Raw genomic sequence first — 16,598 nt, forward strand, 5'->3', positions numbered from 1 at the left:
TCAAAAAATTTTACATCAAATATTTTATTTATATCATATTAAATAATTATTCAAAAATCAAATCCCAAAGATGTGAGTGTATGTATATGTTAGGTGAAATTTTCGCTGCAATGTAAGTATGTGCATGTGTTTTAAAAAAAAAAAAAAAAAAACTAAAGTGTATCTCATATTTATGAATTATTAATAATTTTTGTGATTAAAGGATTCAGATTGTTCCAGTCAGTGTACTGCAAGATGTTGGGCCATTAATTGAGCCTAAAGAAATGGGTAATCATTTGGGCCTCACGAAAATCCAATTTAGGTTATTAGGCCCAGTTAAGTTAGGCCCAAAATTTATTCATCACTTCATGATTGTTCTTCCAATAATTGGTCGCTCCTCCTGACGCGAAGATCTGCAATTGTGTCATAACTAGAGCAGCTGTTTCGATTGTGGCATTAGTAAGTTCAATCGACGACGACAATGTCTTCGACGTTCAGCGGGGATGAAACTGCTCCATTTTTTGGATTTCTCGGCGCCGCCGCCGCCCTCGTCTTCTCCTGTACGCTATTTTCTTCCATCAATCTTCATTTATGGTGTTTTGCTAATTTTACGTTTAATAGTATTGTTTATCCGATTTCGGTTGTTTCTCCATGGTTTCTTAGCATGTGGACTTCTTTCGGTAGATTGTATATGTTAAGGAAGAGCATCCCCATGATTTTGTTTATCGCGCGTGGAATTTTCTTTCCCTGTTATGAATATGAATTTTATTTTATCGATGCATACTTTTGGTGGCTTGGTGTTTATAGGCATGGGTGCGGCATATGGAACTGCAAAAAGTGGGGTAGGCGTGGCGTCTATGGGCGTGATGAGGCCTGAGCTTGTGATGAAATCAATTGTGCCAGTGGTTATGGCTGGTGTATTGGGTATATACGGATTGATCATTGCTGTGATTATTAGCACTGGTATAAATCCCAAGGCCAAATCGTATTACCTTTTTGATGGATATGCGCATCTTTCTTCTGGCTTGGCCTGTGGCCTTGCTGGACTTGCAGCTGGGATGGCTATTGGGATTGTAGGTGATGCTGGTGTCAGGTATGGTTGTTTGGTTGACATTGAGATTTTACTTTTCTAAGCTGTAAATATTGAGGAATATCTCTTGTTATCGTTTGTGATGGGGATTGGATACCTTATGCCATTCTATCTTGCTATTAATAATTCAATACTTCAATGCACATAATTTTTTCATAATTTTATATGATTGGCTTCCAAATGCTTTGTGATGCTTAACAGAAATAACTTAAGTTCTTAACGATTTACTTCAGTGGAAAGTCATGTTTCCTGTGTTTGTAAACTTGGATGAAGATTATGATGTGGTTCCTGGAGATTTTTCTTCAGTGATTTTGACGAGTATTGAAGAGCTGCAGGATTCAAGTGTCATTTTTCATGTTATTAAACTTTTAAGTTAAGGTGTAGGTGAATGGAATAGATGCTTCTATTACAGGCCTATTTTTTCATTATTGCATTCTCAAAATTTTAATGCTCTTCTTGATCAAGTTATGATTGTCATTTTGCAGGGCAAATGCACAGCAGCCTAAGCTTTTTGTTGGGATGATCCTTATCCTCATTTTTGCAGAAGCTTTGGCACTTTATGGTCTGATTGTTGGAATTATATTGTCTTCACGAGCGGGCCAGTCCAGAGCCGACTAAAGAAGACTTATCAGCTCAATGTTCCGGACAAAACTTTCAGGTTCTCCTGGGGTATGGAACATGAGAAAAATAGGTGCTGTATCAGTCTATTGAACCTAGTCCAGGTTTGAGTTGCTGTTTTGGATGTTGCATTATTCTTCAACATTAATATTTAAGATGTTATCTTCTCCTCCAACACTTAGTTTCATTAGTTGTTCAGTATTCTTCCCTGCAGTGGCAAATAATAGCATGTAGCTATCTGCTTTAATATGCTTCATCTTTTGCGTATTTGAATTCATGAACAACCTTTGAACCTTCATTATTATTTGAATGTTTTTGTCATCTTTGAGCCTAATACTTAGTACTTCCACTACCCTCTTGCTTATGTTGCAATTTGTGTGCATGCTTAATATAAAATAGTGCTTGCATATGCATATGAGGCTTTGCACTACATTTGGAATCAGCGAATTATGATGCCAACTTTTTCATACATATATTCTGTCAAGCTTCATCTTTGTTGCCTAATACATGGGTATTGACATTATGGGGAGGCCCAACGTATGGGCATGCTGCTCTACAGATACGATCTATGATGGGCTTCTGGGACCAAATTAATAATACTAGTTTAAAATACAGAGAATGGTGGATAGGGCCAATATGAAAAATTTATGAGCATTATATCAATCATTCTCATACATATGCAATAAATAGATCATGAGATCTAAAAAAATTTGACAAGTAGTGGTTGAACTTTATAGTAAACCATGTAGCGGACACATGTGGAGTCGTATGTTTGTATGAGTAAATACATGTTGGTTGTGTGGTTCTGTCATTGTCTTCCAATAGAACAATTAAGATGAATATTATCATGCTGCCCACTAAGTTCTGATTGTTTTGAAGATATTAATTATTTAAGTTTGTTGATAACTTTAAGTAAGCTGCTTTGGGGACTTTGTTGATAACTTTAGTTAAGTTGGATAATCACTTATCAATCTATTTCCATTCTAAATGTCCTACATTTAAGCCATTATGAAACTAAGGTACTAGTTGAAAAGCAATATTAATTGCTTAAAAATGTATTACAAATGGAAAGGATATCTTAATATATTGCATTACTTTTGAGTCATTAATATTTGTGGAGAGCTTTTTCCTTTTTTCTTCCTTTGTGCTTTGAAAAATAAACTTATGACAGGATTCAAATAGATTTACACAGCATATGAAAATTTGAACTTGTGTTGGTTGTCATTGTATTATCGTAGTTTCATATACTTTTAAATAGAAAATTTAGAGTTTTATTGGTCCAATATATATTCGGGGAAAATTGAGTGATGTATAGAAGTAAAAGACTTACTAAAGTATAAACCTTAAAATTTGAGATTAAAGTGTTTTGCTAACATATTAATATGAATTCTTATATTCATAAGAAAAATAAAAAAATAAAAAAATTAGAATGTCTTACCTAATTCTAGAGATTCCATTTCGGTTACTCAAGATATGTATGTTTTTTTAACGGTTAAGCTTGTTTGTTTTTTCCTTCCCAATATGTTATTCACCACAAGTTGGTGAATTGTGACAACACTTGTTTGATTGTGGAGATGAAAGGCAACAAATTCCTCATCTATCTATCTTGCTGAAGTTAGCTTTTTAGATCATGCAGATTCTGGTCCTCTAATTTATAAAAACTATTGTATATTCTTTTTGCCATGTTTAATCTTTTAATAGGAAAAAGTTCCACCCAAAAGGTACAAAGTTCATTAAAACACTACACATATTGGCTCACATGCACAAAACTTTGAAAAAAGTCATACCCAAACAAATGTAAAGTGTTCACTTATATGTTTAATAAGTGATGATTAGTGTAATCTAGGGATTCTAATCTTTTATGACGCTAAGCTATTAGGTCATGGCTGAAATTAGGTCAAGTTATGATTTTCTAGTGGGAAGGGGGGTAGTGGAGCCCATTTTGGTAGAAAATTTTCCACATAAGTTTCCATATTCCATGTGCTTTGTACTTAATATTCAGAAAAGCCACTTCCCTTTGCCCCATGAGTATTATGCTTTCTTCGGTTATTGGGTTATATACAATCTTGGGATGTCCTGTGACCCCTAAAGAAAGAACTAGTAGTGAATGCTGGTTCAGCTCACAACTAGTGTGGGTTGTTTAAGATGGTGAATGAATTTGATTCCAAATGATTTTGTCTCAGTTGTTTCAATACATTTGAGTCACCCTGTCTGTTTGAGACAAGAGTAACATGCTTTATTTCCTCTATTATCATTTTACAACCTGTCTTTGTCATCGATTTGGTAATAGAGAAAGAAGAGATATATATTTATATTCATGCATATTAAATATCATCATTAAACTAGCTTGTGTACTGTGATATTAAGCAGATGTTTGAAGATCTGAACATAAAATGTTTAGTGTGCCAAAATATTGTTGATTGTAAGAATGTAACAGCTCACTTTAGTTATTTTTCCATATTACTTACACTTTCCATATTAGATTATTTAAATTTGTGTACGTCATTCTGAACTTTTGATATATTTATTCTTTTAACTGTAATGACATGATAAAATTTGGTCTGGAATCTGAGTTGCCCTCACCATTATGTCCTATATAGAAGCACATCCAACAAATTAATGGAGGAAAGGGACCCATCAAAAGTTATAGCCATCCCATGAAATGTTGTCAATTAGTGCACAGGATCTAGAAACCTATCATTTCTCACTCTAGATTTGGTTGATAATTGGGTCTATTATATTGAAATTAAATAATTCTCTTAGTATTGTTGAACAGTAGGTAATGTGTATATAATCCTCGTTAGCTTAAGAACATGGCAGTATCTTTTAGTAACATGAACATATGTGAGAGCAGAATAGAGCCTATCTCAGATGTAGCCTTGCGGTACACGAGTACATTCTACATATTAGTAATTGGTCCATTTTCCTTTTTCTGATTTTGTAAAGTTTTATCTTCTTAACTTTTTTTTTTATAATATGGGAACTTGTAACAGCTGATCGACGGGTGCTCTTTGGGTAAACTTCTGGTCGAACCTAATAGCCTGCAAACTAGATTCGATAAGACAAGTCACACTAGGTGAACCATATGTGGCAACAAGATTTGTAGACGTTAACGTTTGAACTGATGACCAAATTTGATTCTTTACACTATTTGGTTACATCATTGAAATATCCCAATTATTTCATGTACCGTGCATAATGATTTGGTAGCGTGGGGTGGATTCTGACTATATTGGGCCTAGTTTGCAGAATCTTAAGTTCGACCTGAGGCTTATTCGGTGTTCACTTTCGAGTAGCAACTGCGGATTCCCACGTCGTCAAATATGATCACTGAACTGATATGTTTTAAATCTACAACTTTTAAATTTGAGACACCGTCAAACTCTAAACATTATTCAGTCATTGCTACTCATTCTAGAACATTTGTCAATTATTTTTGTTCCCATATGACATGAGTCGCCCACTTTCGTGTATTGATTGATGAGTGTGCCCAATATCTGATTTTTTGCAATTGAATGGGAGAGTATTTGGGATTGGTCATTGAGTCACGAGAATTCTCTCTTTTTTTTTCTCTGAACTTTTGGAATCTTATCTCTCCATTTTCTTGGTAAGACTCGACTCTCGAGACAGAATAGGAGAAGGGAAATGGGTAAGAATCAGTGGATCAAATGAAAAATGTCGTGGTGTCAGGGCCACGATATGTGAGGCTGTCATGTTACGAGAAAACAACCACTGAATTTATTACTTTGTGTGGGTCCCGCTGGCCACGCGGCAGCTTGAAGCCGATTCACCTTAGAAATAGGAGAGAATCTCCCACCTACCCCCGAATAGCAATAGTGAAATTGCCATTTTGCCCTTCTCTTCTCTACCCTTCGCTATAAAACGGCGCATGGCTTTTTCTCATGCAATCACAGCTCATATTCAAACTCGATCGATAATCTAATCCTTCTCTAGTTTTTGAAAAAAAAAAAATTGTTCAATTTTGCGCAACTGTCGAAGATGGTTGCCGATAGTTGCTGGGTGGACGCTGCCGTCTCCCTTCCTCCGCAGCCTTTTTCCGGCTGCAGTGGATCTCTTCTTCCTTCTCCGGCGACGAACACCGCTGCCGCTGTCCTGCCGCCGCTCTCCGCTAATTGGTCGCCGGAACACTCGGCGGTTCTGTACCGGGTGGACCTTTGGGGTGCGCCGTACTTTAGCGTTAATCCAAACGGCAACATCTGTGTACGTCCCCATGGCGTCGACACCTTGGCGCACGAAGAAATTGATCTTCTTAAGGTCGTGAAAAAAGCTTCCGATGACCGAAGTTCTGGCGGTCTTGGCCTTCAGCTTCCCCTAATTGTTCGTTTTCCCGATGTGCTGAAGAACCGTCTGGAGTGCCTCCAATCTTCCTTCGACATCGCTATTGAATCTCTAGGGTATGAAGCTCATTACCAAGGCGTTTATCCTGTTAAGTGCAATCAAGAGAAGTTCGTCGTTGACGACATTGTCAGGTTTGGATCGAGCTTCCGGTTTGGACTCGAAGCAGGATCTAAGCCTGAGCTTCTCCTGGCTATGAGCAGTTTATGTGAAGGATCTCCTGAGGCTCTGTTGGTGTGCAATGGATTCAAGGATGTCGAGTACATATCTCTAGCTTTACTCGCTAAAAAGCTCGGTATGAACTCCATTATTGTTCTCGAGCAGGTGGAAGAGCTCGATGCAGTGATCGATGTCGGCCAAAAACTTGGTGTTCGTCCCGCCGTTGGTGTTCGGGCTAAGTTGAGGACGAAGCATTCTGGCCATTTTGGTTCTACCTCTGGAGAGAAAGGGAAATTTGGCCTCACTACAATGCAGATTCTCCGTGTTGTTAAGAAGTTGCAGCAACACGAAATGCTCGATTGCCTGCAGCTGCTGCATTTCCACATCGGATCTCAAATCCCGACCACATCTTTACTCGCTGACGGTGTTGGCGAAGCAGCACAAATCTACTGTGAACTAGTTCGATTTGGCGCTTCTATGAGAATCATCGATATCGGTGGAGGCTTAGGAATCGATTACGATGGGTCCAAGTCCGGAGATTCTGATCTCTCCGTCGGCTACACTCTTCAAGAGTATGCTTCCGCTGTTGTAGAGGCGGTTCGACTGGTTTGCAATAGCAAGGGGGTGAGGCATCCGGTGATTTGCAGCGAAAGTGGCCGCGCAATTGTTTCTCACCACTCGATTTTAGTTTTCGAAGCTGTTTCGACATCAAGCTCCCATGGTTCGCCGCAGTGTTCATCTCTCGGAATTCAGTACCTCCTGAGTCAACTGACCGGCGCCGCTCTTGAGCATTGCAAAAACTTGTCTGCTGCGGCGAGCAATGGCGAGTACGATGGCTGTTTGGTTCATGCTCGAGACTTGAAGCAGAGTTGCGTTGAGCAGTTCAAAGAAGGATCTTTAACCATGGAACAGCTCTCTGCCGTAGACTCCCTCTGCGAATTGGTGATGAGAGCAGTTGGCGTTATTGATCCAATCAGCACATATAATGTAAACCTGTCGATCTTCACATCAATCCCCGATTACTGGGGGATTCACCAGCTGTTCCCGATCCTTCCGATCCATAGGCTCGACGAGCACCCGACTGTCCGGGCAATTCTATCGGACCTGACCTGCGACAGCGATGGAAAGATCAACAAGTTCATCGGAGGCGAGGCTAGCTTGCCTCTGCACGAAATTAGCAACAGCTCTGCTCCTTATTATCTCGGCATGTTCCTCGGAGGGGCTTATGAGGAAGCGCTCGGCGGCTTCCACAACCTGTTTGGCGGCCCGAGCATTATTCGGGTTTCCCAGAGCGACGGGCCACATGGCTTTTCCGTTACTCACGCTGTACCCGGGCCATCGACTGCCGACGTGCTCCAGTTGATGCAGTACCAACCTGAACTCATGTTTCAAACACTCAAGCAACGGATAGAGGAGCAGGAGGACGACGACGACGACGGCGAAGATGGGCTCAGCACTGCAGAGCTAGTTGATGGCGTCGCTCGCTCTTTCGGTAACATGCCTTACTTGACGGCGACATCCTCGTCTACCTGTTATTATACCGGCAGTTTTCTAAATACATTTACGTAGCAGTAGATGCGAAAGCTTGCCATATTTATGTCGAAGACCGCAAAGTAATCGAAACATATTTTGAACTCCCTCAAGGCCCTAACTTGGTTGTTCTATGAAAGGATAGGGAGCTCAATTTAGTCGAATGAGTACACGAAAAAGTAATAGAAATTTACGGCACATTTGAGCTTGATGTCGGCTGTTGATCCTCCCGGCTTTGCTCGGGGTTCCACCTCGCGATGATTCTCTCTTCGACGGCATAGTCCTCCAAACGCGGCGAACCAAATGTATCGCCGATTGCTCCAACAAAAAGAGCCAGCAATGTTTTTGCAACGCTGCCACAAAGCCGGAGTGCGCAATGTACATCCGACCAAACTCTTAGCCGATCATTGCTCTTTTCGTCGTTGGATAAGACGAGAACTGCATACTCCGAGTGCACGAGAGATGGATGATGCCGGTAAGCAACAAAATCAACACCGTACTGAGATCCGCCCCTCACCACCCAATTCTTCGCGCGTAGATGAGAATACGCGACGAGTTGGATAATCGAGTCAGGCTTTTTCGACACTGCTATGTAGTAATTCCATAAATCCTCGTCGATCTTTACGCGCTCGCCTTCCCCAGCTGCTGCTATTTTGATGCATTTCTTCAAAGAGGACAAGTAAAAAGCTTCCTCTAGACTTAACTGAAACCACTGCTGCTCATCCTTCTCCGCCGTGACGATGGGACGACCAAAACATGCTTTGTTAAAGAGTTCCGTTTGCTCGGGATTTGCTGCGACGAGCATGCTGCAGCCAGAGAGAAATCCTTCGATATTCGACTCGATTAAAGAGGATTGGAGATTAGAAACGAATTTGGACATTGGTTCTGCTAGGGCTTTAGCTTCTGCTGATTTTCCTTTCCATCTCGGTGCCATAATCTATCTGCCTTAAGAGCATTCGTTAACCATATATCAATGAAGAAGAATGATTTTGAAAGGGAGAAATTAATAAACAGGAAGTGGAACAAAATGCATCATTCAATCAAAGTTCCTAAAGTTCGAATGTACGAGCATTTTGCGTGCAAGTAATTTTGCAGATCTTTATGGAGGCTTAGTTAACAGCTTTGCAGATCAAGCATATAAATATGAAGAACACATACGTCAGTCAGTTTTGGCGGCATGATAATCACGGCATATTGAATTCACAGAGGCATTTCATCGAACACGTTATGGCCATTAATGAAGGGGAGTCATGTCAATGAAGAAGAACGATTTTGAAAGGGAGAAATAAGTATACAGGAAGTGGAACAAAATGCATCATTCAATCAAAGTTCCTAAAGTTCGAATGTATGACCATTTTGCGTGCAAGTAATTTTGCAGAGCTTTGCAGATCAAGCATATAAACAGACTACAGAGAGTAATATATGAAGAACACATACGTCAGTCAGTTTCGGCGGCATGACAATCACGGCATATTGAATTCACAGAGGCATTTCATCGAACACGTTATGGACATTAATGAAGAGCAGTAATGTCGCAGACTCCTGCAATCGAAAATTGACCTCAAATAGAACTAATGGACGCAATTAAGTTCTAAACATACCCAGCGGCGTCGAGCGGCGGGAATGGACGGCGGTTGGCGACGGAGGAACTGTGAAGGCAGAATGCATAAATTAATAAAAGAAAAAAAAAAGTGCCTTCTGCTTATTCAGAAAGTTTTTATTTTATTAAAAATTACTATTGATTAAATAACAAATATATTAAACAACGTGCTAATTGCTAGAATTTTATTTTAGGTAAGTCGTTCAAAAAGAAAAATTTAAAATAAAAATAAAATTGCAACCATTTTATACATTTTTTTTTAAAAAAAAAAACTACCTCAGATAAAAAAAAAAATAATATTTATATAATTTTTATATTCAAATAATATAAAAATAACAAACAAACCTTTTATAATCCTGATTATACAAAGCCACGATATATTAGACTTACCCAACCGGTTCCGGAAACCGCCGGTTCGCCGGTTTGCCGTCGAACAAAACGGAAACCAAGAATTAAAATAGAACAGAGATTATTTTTTTATTAAAATTTTAATAAATTTATGATAATATAACATTTTACAAACTCTATTTATATAAAAGTTCAGATAAAGAAAATCCATCCCAAGACATACCACACTCTAAAAATACATACCACCGGCGGTTCGAACCTGCGATTCATGAAATCGAACCGGCTGGAACCAATTTTATAAACCAACAGACCGGTGGTTCGGAATCGGTTGGGCAAATCAATATCATACATAAGGATATGTTCCTTTAACAAAGTTATATCAATTTTACTATTTACATTTTAGTTTTTTTTTTTTTTTTTTTCTGATAAATTATTTCATCAAACATTATTTATATATTAAACTTAAATCAAATTAATTTTTTCCAAATTCATTAAAAAAAAACGCACCCTGTTATACAAATATTAAGTATTAAATATTTTCATATCTACTCCGTATTTATGATATCCCATTAAAAAAATAAAACAAAATATATTATCTAAACAAATTACGACTTATTTAAATAGCGTGCACCAAAAGCCACCATACGCCCACAAGCATCTTATTCCTTCCATTTTTTCCCCAATTTCTCTCAGGCGGTTTAGTTCTCCCCTTTCTCCTGCGCTTCCGGATTCACGTTTTGTTTCTGGATATCAAGGTATTGGGATTCATCTTAGTTTTTGCATATTGTTGATATAGACAGCGAGAAATGAATTTTTTGAAGTGTATTATTGGGTTATTTCTCTCTCTCTTTTTTTTGTTGTATTTTGATTAATAATTCTTGCTTATTTGTCTTGGCCTAGGCGATCTGCGTTGGGAACGAATTGCTGATATCTGAAGTGTAGTAAACATGGTATGAATTGATTATGATGCAGTTTTATGCTTTGTGGAGTAAAATTATCGGAAATGGTACCGTTCGTACTCTAGATCTTGCACTTCTGGTGCAATTTATATTTCCGTAATTATGTTGCATCATTTTCATTGATCCAAAATACTGAACTTGAAACCTGCTCCGGAACTTGAAGTTTCTGCGCATGACGCAGCCCTAGCCTTGAGGGTGGGGATATTGAGAATGACATTCTATCGTTTTGTAATGATCATTGGGCGGTCATAACTTCCGCACGATGGTTTCTTGTTTGGTTGTCGGTAGTATTAGCTTGCCCATGAATTTAGAGTTGCTTCAGCCTATATAGAGTGTTAGCACACTGAAGATTCTGAACATTTGTTGGCTGTTAAGTGTTAATTGAAGCTAAGCCTTTTTGGAAAAACCTGGAAAGTTTATACTATTGACGAACCATCTAATGCCTATTTTGAATGCCTTTTTTACTATTGTTTTTGTGTGCTGGTTTACGATTTTGATGATCCTGATAATATATTTATATATGCATCTCAGTTTTACGATGGATATGGCTACCATGGAACATCCTTTGAGCAAACCTATAGGTGCTATCCAGCATCTTTCATTGACAAGGTTGGAATGTTTTCTATCGACCTGATTGTTGTCTATTCCTTGTGATGATGTTGGCGGATTCTATTTACCCTGCATATATATGCAATCTTTATTCTTCTGTGAATATTTTATGCATTGAATTTCCTTTTCAATTGCGCAAATCGTTACTTTAACTATTACATCCTCCAATTTTACTACTATATATTTATGTAATATGTAGTTCGTTCTGTGTTTGTCTTCATCTGCCTAAATTTTACTTTTTCCAAAGCCTTTCATATTTACTTTTTTTTTTTTTACTGTCCTTTTTTGCAGCCACATATAGAGAATGGTGACAAAGGTGATATTTCTAAATTTCTCTTCAATTGCAGGGCAGTTTTTTTGTTTTTTTTTTGTTTTTTGGAATATTGATTATCTGATTTTCCTATGTTTGTTACACAGTTATCATGCCTCCTTCTGCTCTTGACCGACTTGGTTAGTTGCACTTTTTAATTTGGTGCATCATTATGTTGTCATATTCCATTGATGTAACCGTTGTTTAATTGTCAACCATCTAAATAAACGGATAACCTTATCTGCAGCATCTCTTCATATTGATTACCCTATGTTATTCGAGCTCCGAAATGCTGCTACTGAGCGTGTCTCGCATTGTGGGGTTTTGGAGTTCATTGCTGAAGAAGGCATGATATATATGCCCTACTGGGTATGTACTGCCTAATTAATCATTTTATTCTTACCATTGCTTCAGATGGGTGCCTGAATGTTATTTTGTTGTAGATGATGGAGAATCTGTTGTTACAAGAAGGAGACATTGTACGTGTGAAAAATGTTCCACTTCCAAAGGGTACTTATGTTAAATTGCAGCCTCACACAACGGACTTCTTGGATATCTCCAACCCAAAAGCTATGTAAGCGTACTGAAATTCTTTTCCCCAACACTTAACTGAAAACCGTGATGGTGGTTGTAGAACTTATCAGTCAATATGCCTTATTCCCATATACATATTGCAGGTTTTTGAATACTTCTAGGAGAATGAATACATTGTTTTTAAAGTTGCACATTAACATTTTTGACATGTCAAGTCCCTTGCATTATCTGCACTGCGGAATAACTTTTAAAAATAATGCCTTACTTTATTGGAGGGGTAGCTGCTTGAGACTATGAACACATGCATTTTCTAAATAAATGGAATGATGCAGCCGTTGTTAGGTGCTATAGCTTCTAACAGACCATGTACTAGTTAAATGGCAACTGCTATGTTTTTTATATTGTTATGTGCTACTCAGTCTCCTGATTCTGGAACATGAGCAAGTATTGAGGGGTATATCAATCGATTTGCACTAAAATTATACTTTGATGTGTGCAGTACTTTTATAGCAAGCGACTTTCAATTTAAGGTATATTATTACTATGCAGCTTGGAGAAAACGCTTAGGAACTTCTCTTGTCTGACCACTGGAGATAGCATTATGGTGGCCTATAATAATAAGAAGTATTACATAGATATCATTGAGACGAGGCCATCAAATGCAATTAGCATCATTGAAACTGATTGTGAAGTGGACTTTGCCCCCCCTCTTGATTACAAGGAACCAGAAAAGCCTTCCCAATCCATTCCAGCAAGCAAGTCTTCTGCTGCAGGTGCAGATTCTTCTAATTTTTAAAATTTTCTTGTCTGCTTTTTTATTATTTACAGTCAACTGAACTAGATTTACTTCAAACCATATTTTGTTGGGTGATGTCTGAGCTCGCCAATCATGTTCCGTTGCCCTGTAAAATGAAATGGCAGATACATGTTATGATACTCTTGATTTCTTTGAGTCTGAAAACCGATTTCACATTTACATTGCCTTTGAATTACTGTATCCTTCATATGTAGCACTTTCCACAAATTTCTCATTGCATTTTGCCTTTGTTGTTACAGGTCAAGAACCTCCAGTTGAAACTGAACCAAAGTTCAATCCATTTACTGGTTCTGGGAGACGATTGGACGGGAAACCTTCAAAAGCCCAGCCTTCTCCATCTTCGTCGTCTGGTTCTCAAGACAAGAAAACAACTGCATCCACAGTCATCCCGGGCAGCAGTTCTAGCTCACAAAGCACTAATCGCCAATCTCAGGGAAAGCTCGTCTTTGGCTCAAATGCCGGTCGCCCTCGTGAAACACAGAAGGTCTGTTCTGCCCATAACATCAAAACTACATATGCAATGAAATGGGGGATTTAAATCTTGTTATTTTCGATTCAGCAGGATACTCCTAAGGAGGCTAAGCAGGAACCCCCTAAGAATGAAGACCCCAAATTCCAGCCCTTCACCGGAAAGAAGTACTCACTGAAGGGTTGATTTTATTGTACACTTCTTGCTTTATATCCGTTACTTATCATCATCTTTCATATGTGTATCTTTCTCTCCTCTTCTGGAACTGAATTCAAATGAGACCATCTGTTCATGGAGTGGAATGATGAGTTCTTTTCCAAATTCATCAAAAGAAACTATTATACATTTTTCTATTTCTCTAATTATAATTCCACCTGCATCTCTTCGTGTGTGTATGTGTTTTATTTTTTGAATTATTGAACATGAAAATAAATACTTTGGTTTTATATTAAATATTTATTTTTCATTATTTTAAAAATAACCTGAAATATTTTCAAAACATATTTAACACTACTTAATTTTAGGCATTTCTTACAATAAATATTGTTAAGGATGCAATAGGAGGTACAGTGCAATTAACCGTGGTTTGTTCTTTTAAATCTATAAAAATTACCCAGTTAAAATAAATCAGATTTAATTCATACCTTGAATGTTATTTATTTATTTTTTTTAAGGTAAAAGTTTCAATAGTTGAAATTATAAAATTATTAAAATCAAAATCCAAAAATATTAAATAATAAAGTTTTTTTTTTTCTAATAAAAATATCATATTAAATGATTATTAGAGCTAAAAATAATAAAAATCAAAGTACACACATCGCAAACCAAATACAATACCGGCGAACCGGCGGTTTGGGAACCGGTTGGGCAAGTCTTAATATTTATCTCACAGCATATGAAACACACGCAGTTTGGCTAGGGTTTTAAGATTTTGGAAAAGTACCAAAACGAAACCCGTTAATCAATCGGCGAAGGAAATGGCAATGATATGCAACACTGTGGTTCGACGGATTGCTGCGTCCGTAGATCAACGGGTGGCGCTCTCCTCTCTCGCGTCGTCGATATCTTCCTCAGCGCCGATCCTGTGCGGTCGTGGAGACAAAAGGACTAAGAAAGGGAAGAGATTTAAAGGTTCGTATGGGAACTGTAGACCGAAGAAGGAGAAGAAAATTGAGAGAATAAAGGATAAGATCGAGGTTCCCAGGTCCACTCCTTGGCCTCTGCCGTTCAAGCTCATCTGAAATTTAGATATATTTTTGTTTTCTATAGCTGCTAGAGATGATGCTTTTTCGAAGCAATCGCTATGAATTTATTGGCGGACTGGCACTTGCTTGTGGTTTATTGTTGCAACCAATTTATGCTTCATTTAGATAATTCATCGAACCAAATGGAGCCAAAACTCTTGAATAGCTAATGTTTCTATTGTTGTTTACTCTGTTGAGCTGAGCTAGATCTTTCTTCAATTGGCTTGATCAATACAAGGAAATTTGAAGTAAATCTATAGAATAAGTTGTTATCAACAAGATTCAAACACCTTTTTTTTCTTTTCTTTTCTTTTTTTTTTTTTTTATCTCTTGCTCTAGGTGTTGTTGTGATCACACAAAAACATATTTTTTCAGGGCTGAGAGCTGGCAGTGAAATAGAATTGATATTCGTGGAATGAAATGTGGAAAATTATAGAATGTAGAGGAGAATTGGCTGTAGACATTCTATTTGTATATGTTGGTGATAGCAAGAAATTGTTTGATCAAGTAATGAGTGATCCTAACTACGGAAAATGCGCTAACTATGGATTCATACTAACAGATTCAGGTCCATATCCATGGGTTCCAATGATAGAGATCTTGTAGCACTTACCAATCGGGGACTGCTAGTGTTAGGGATCTTATTGGGTAGCACAATGTTTGAATCATCAGTTGATGTTGGCATTTTTCCTGCCTTGCCTCATTGCTCATGTCACGTCAACGTTCTGCATTACATTGGCATGCCCAACTCATTTATGAATCTTGATCACACTGCTTCTATTTAATATAAAATGCCTAATTTTAGTTCTACTTCCTAGTTAATTTGATTTTTTGTTGTCAATGCACTTGTTACCTACCTTGATCTTCTGTACAAGTTTGATTGTACCCTATTGAGGTGGAGTAGTAAGCTAACAGCCTTGTGTTGATGAATATGTTGTTCTAAACATGTTCTCTTAAAAACACCTAGCTGATAAGCCATGTCTGGCAAACTGGAAAAACAACAGATTTCTAGGAATATTTTGAAGCTTCATTTGCTCTTACATTCAGTTACAAATTCAGATATATGTCAGTGCTGTGCTAATTTGTTTGAGTGATTCTGTCTCTCTCAACTCCCAATTCCCTGCACCTCCATTAAATTTTCTTCCCTTTTGTATTCAAGTGTGCAATAGCATTTGTAGGCAAAGTTACAGCCCAACTAATACAAAAAGTTACCCTTCTTGCTTTATTTTTCTATTCATAAGTCTTTCACCTTCAATTCTGAAAAAAAGAAACCTTTGATAGGGACTCAAGTGAGGGTACTGATCTATTATTCGCTTTTCATAATCTAAACTAAATGGGTTTCATAGGTTTAGTTCATCAAGAAATACTAAAGCCCAATTAGCTTTTATCTGTGTTGTCCAAATTTCTGTAGGACCATCAAGATGTAGGTAAAAATGGAAGGCAATGAAGAGCACATAGAAAAAGATAGGGAAACAAAAAAGATGTGAAATTGGTGGTGTACAAATAACCATGGGTTGCTTTCATTCCACATAATCACTTTATGTGTGTGGCTATCAATCCATCTGCTGGACAACAGATACAGAGCTTTTGCATTTTGTACTTGTCTTCATTACAGTAGCAGCCGCAGCATACAACCATACTATAACACGGTAATCAAATCAATATCAATTATGCCCTTGACTTTTTCAATCAAACACACACCTAACAATCTCAACAAGTAATCCCCTTCCTCTATAGAATTTCTTTCATTATTAGGTAAGTTTAAATAAATCATTCTATTCAGTCATTCAATCCCAACTTCATTTTATGGGCCCTCTTGTATTCTCACAATGCTCTTACATGTTGATGTATTGTTGTAAGGAGGGCAAAATTGTAAGAGCACTTGACTACTCATTGGGAGATCGACACGTGTCACCTCAGTACAAGTGTCATATTTTTTGTATTATATACTCTTGCGGTTGAGCATTAAAATAAAT

General features: G+C 37.7%; 5 protein-coding genes across 12 annotated transcripts; 4 read left to right on the plus strand and 1 right to left on the minus strand.

The window, feature by feature from the left end:
• The first annotated feature begins 373 nt into the window (after positions 1-373).
• On the plus strand, positions 374-2,008 carry LOC127262315 (V-type proton ATPase 16 kDa proteolipid subunit). Its single transcript, XM_051290952.1, has 3 exons — positions 374-539; positions 787-1,072; positions 1,555-2,008. The coding sequence occupies exons 1-3, from the start codon at positions 461-463 to the stop codon at positions 1,685-1,687; spliced, it is 498 nt and encodes a 165-aa protein (XP_051146909.1). The 5' UTR covers positions 374-460; the 3' UTR covers positions 1,688-2,008.
• Positions 2,009-5,625: 3,617 nt separating this feature from the next.
• Positions 5,626-7,771, plus strand: LOC127262312 (arginine decarboxylase-like). The gene has a single exon (XM_051290945.1). The coding sequence runs from the start codon at positions 5,687-5,689 to the stop codon at positions 7,769-7,771; it is 2,085 nt and encodes a 694-aa protein (XP_051146902.1). The 5' UTR covers positions 5,626-5,686.
• Positions 7,772-7,922: 151 nt separating this feature from the next.
• On the minus strand, positions 7,923-9,745 carry LOC127262313 (tRNA-splicing endonuclease subunit Sen2-2-like). 6 transcript variants are annotated; one of them, XM_051290948.1, is made up of 3 exons: positions 9,723-9,745; positions 9,334-9,381; positions 7,923-8,673 (listed from the first exon to the last, which is right to left on the minus strand). In XM_051290948.1, exon 3 carries the CDS (start codon positions 8,664-8,666, stop codon positions 7,923-7,925), a length of 744 nt encoding a protein of 247 aa, XP_051146905.1. In that variant the 5' UTR covers positions 8,667-8,673; positions 9,334-9,381; positions 9,723-9,745. The 6 variants fall into 6 exon arrangements, with proteins under 6 accessions (XP_051146905.1, XP_051146906.1, XP_051146904.1 ...); XM_051290949.1 differs by lacking the exon at positions 9,723-9,745 and adding an exon at positions 9,170-9,274 and having other exon boundaries at positions 9,334-9,350; XM_051290947.1 differs by lacking the exon at positions 9,723-9,745 and having other exon boundaries at positions 7,923-8,677; positions 9,170-9,415.
• A 553-nt stretch (positions 9,746-10,298) lies between these two features.
• On the plus strand, positions 10,299-13,751 carry LOC127262588 (uncharacterized). Of its 3 annotated transcripts, none has more exons than XM_051291339.1 (10): positions 10,299-10,435; positions 10,581-10,686; positions 11,171-11,248; positions 11,540-11,564; positions 11,666-11,698; positions 11,806-11,927; positions 12,002-12,132; positions 12,642-12,865; positions 13,149-13,393; positions 13,469-13,751. In XM_051291339.1, exons 2-10 carry the CDS (start codon positions 10,657-10,659, stop codon positions 13,562-13,564), a joined length of 984 nt encoding a protein of 327 aa, XP_051147296.1. In that variant the 5' UTR covers positions 10,299-10,435; positions 10,581-10,656; the 3' UTR covers positions 13,565-13,751. The 3 variants fall into 3 exon arrangements, with proteins under 3 accessions (XP_051147296.1, XP_051147297.1, XP_051147298.1); XM_051291340.1 differs by having other exon boundaries at positions 13,472-13,751; XM_051291341.1 differs by having other exon boundaries at positions 10,581-10,630.
• Positions 13,752-14,270: 519 nt separating this feature from the next.
• Positions 14,271-14,810, plus strand: LOC127261997 (30S ribosomal protein S31, mitochondrial). The gene has a single exon (XM_051290454.1). The coding sequence runs from the start codon at positions 14,356-14,358 to the stop codon at positions 14,617-14,619; it is 264 nt and encodes an 87-aa protein (XP_051146411.1). The 5' UTR covers positions 14,271-14,355; the 3' UTR covers positions 14,620-14,810.
• Positions 14,811-16,598: the final 1,788 nt, after the last annotated feature.

This window comes from Andrographis paniculata, unplaced genomic scaffold (assembly GCF_009805555.1).
Source record: "Andrographis paniculata isolate CXL003 unplaced genomic scaffold, ASM980555v1 Contig65END, whole genome shotgun sequence".
Classification (NCBI taxonomy): Eukaryota; Viridiplantae; Streptophyta; class Magnoliopsida; order Lamiales; family Acanthaceae; genus Andrographis; species Andrographis paniculata.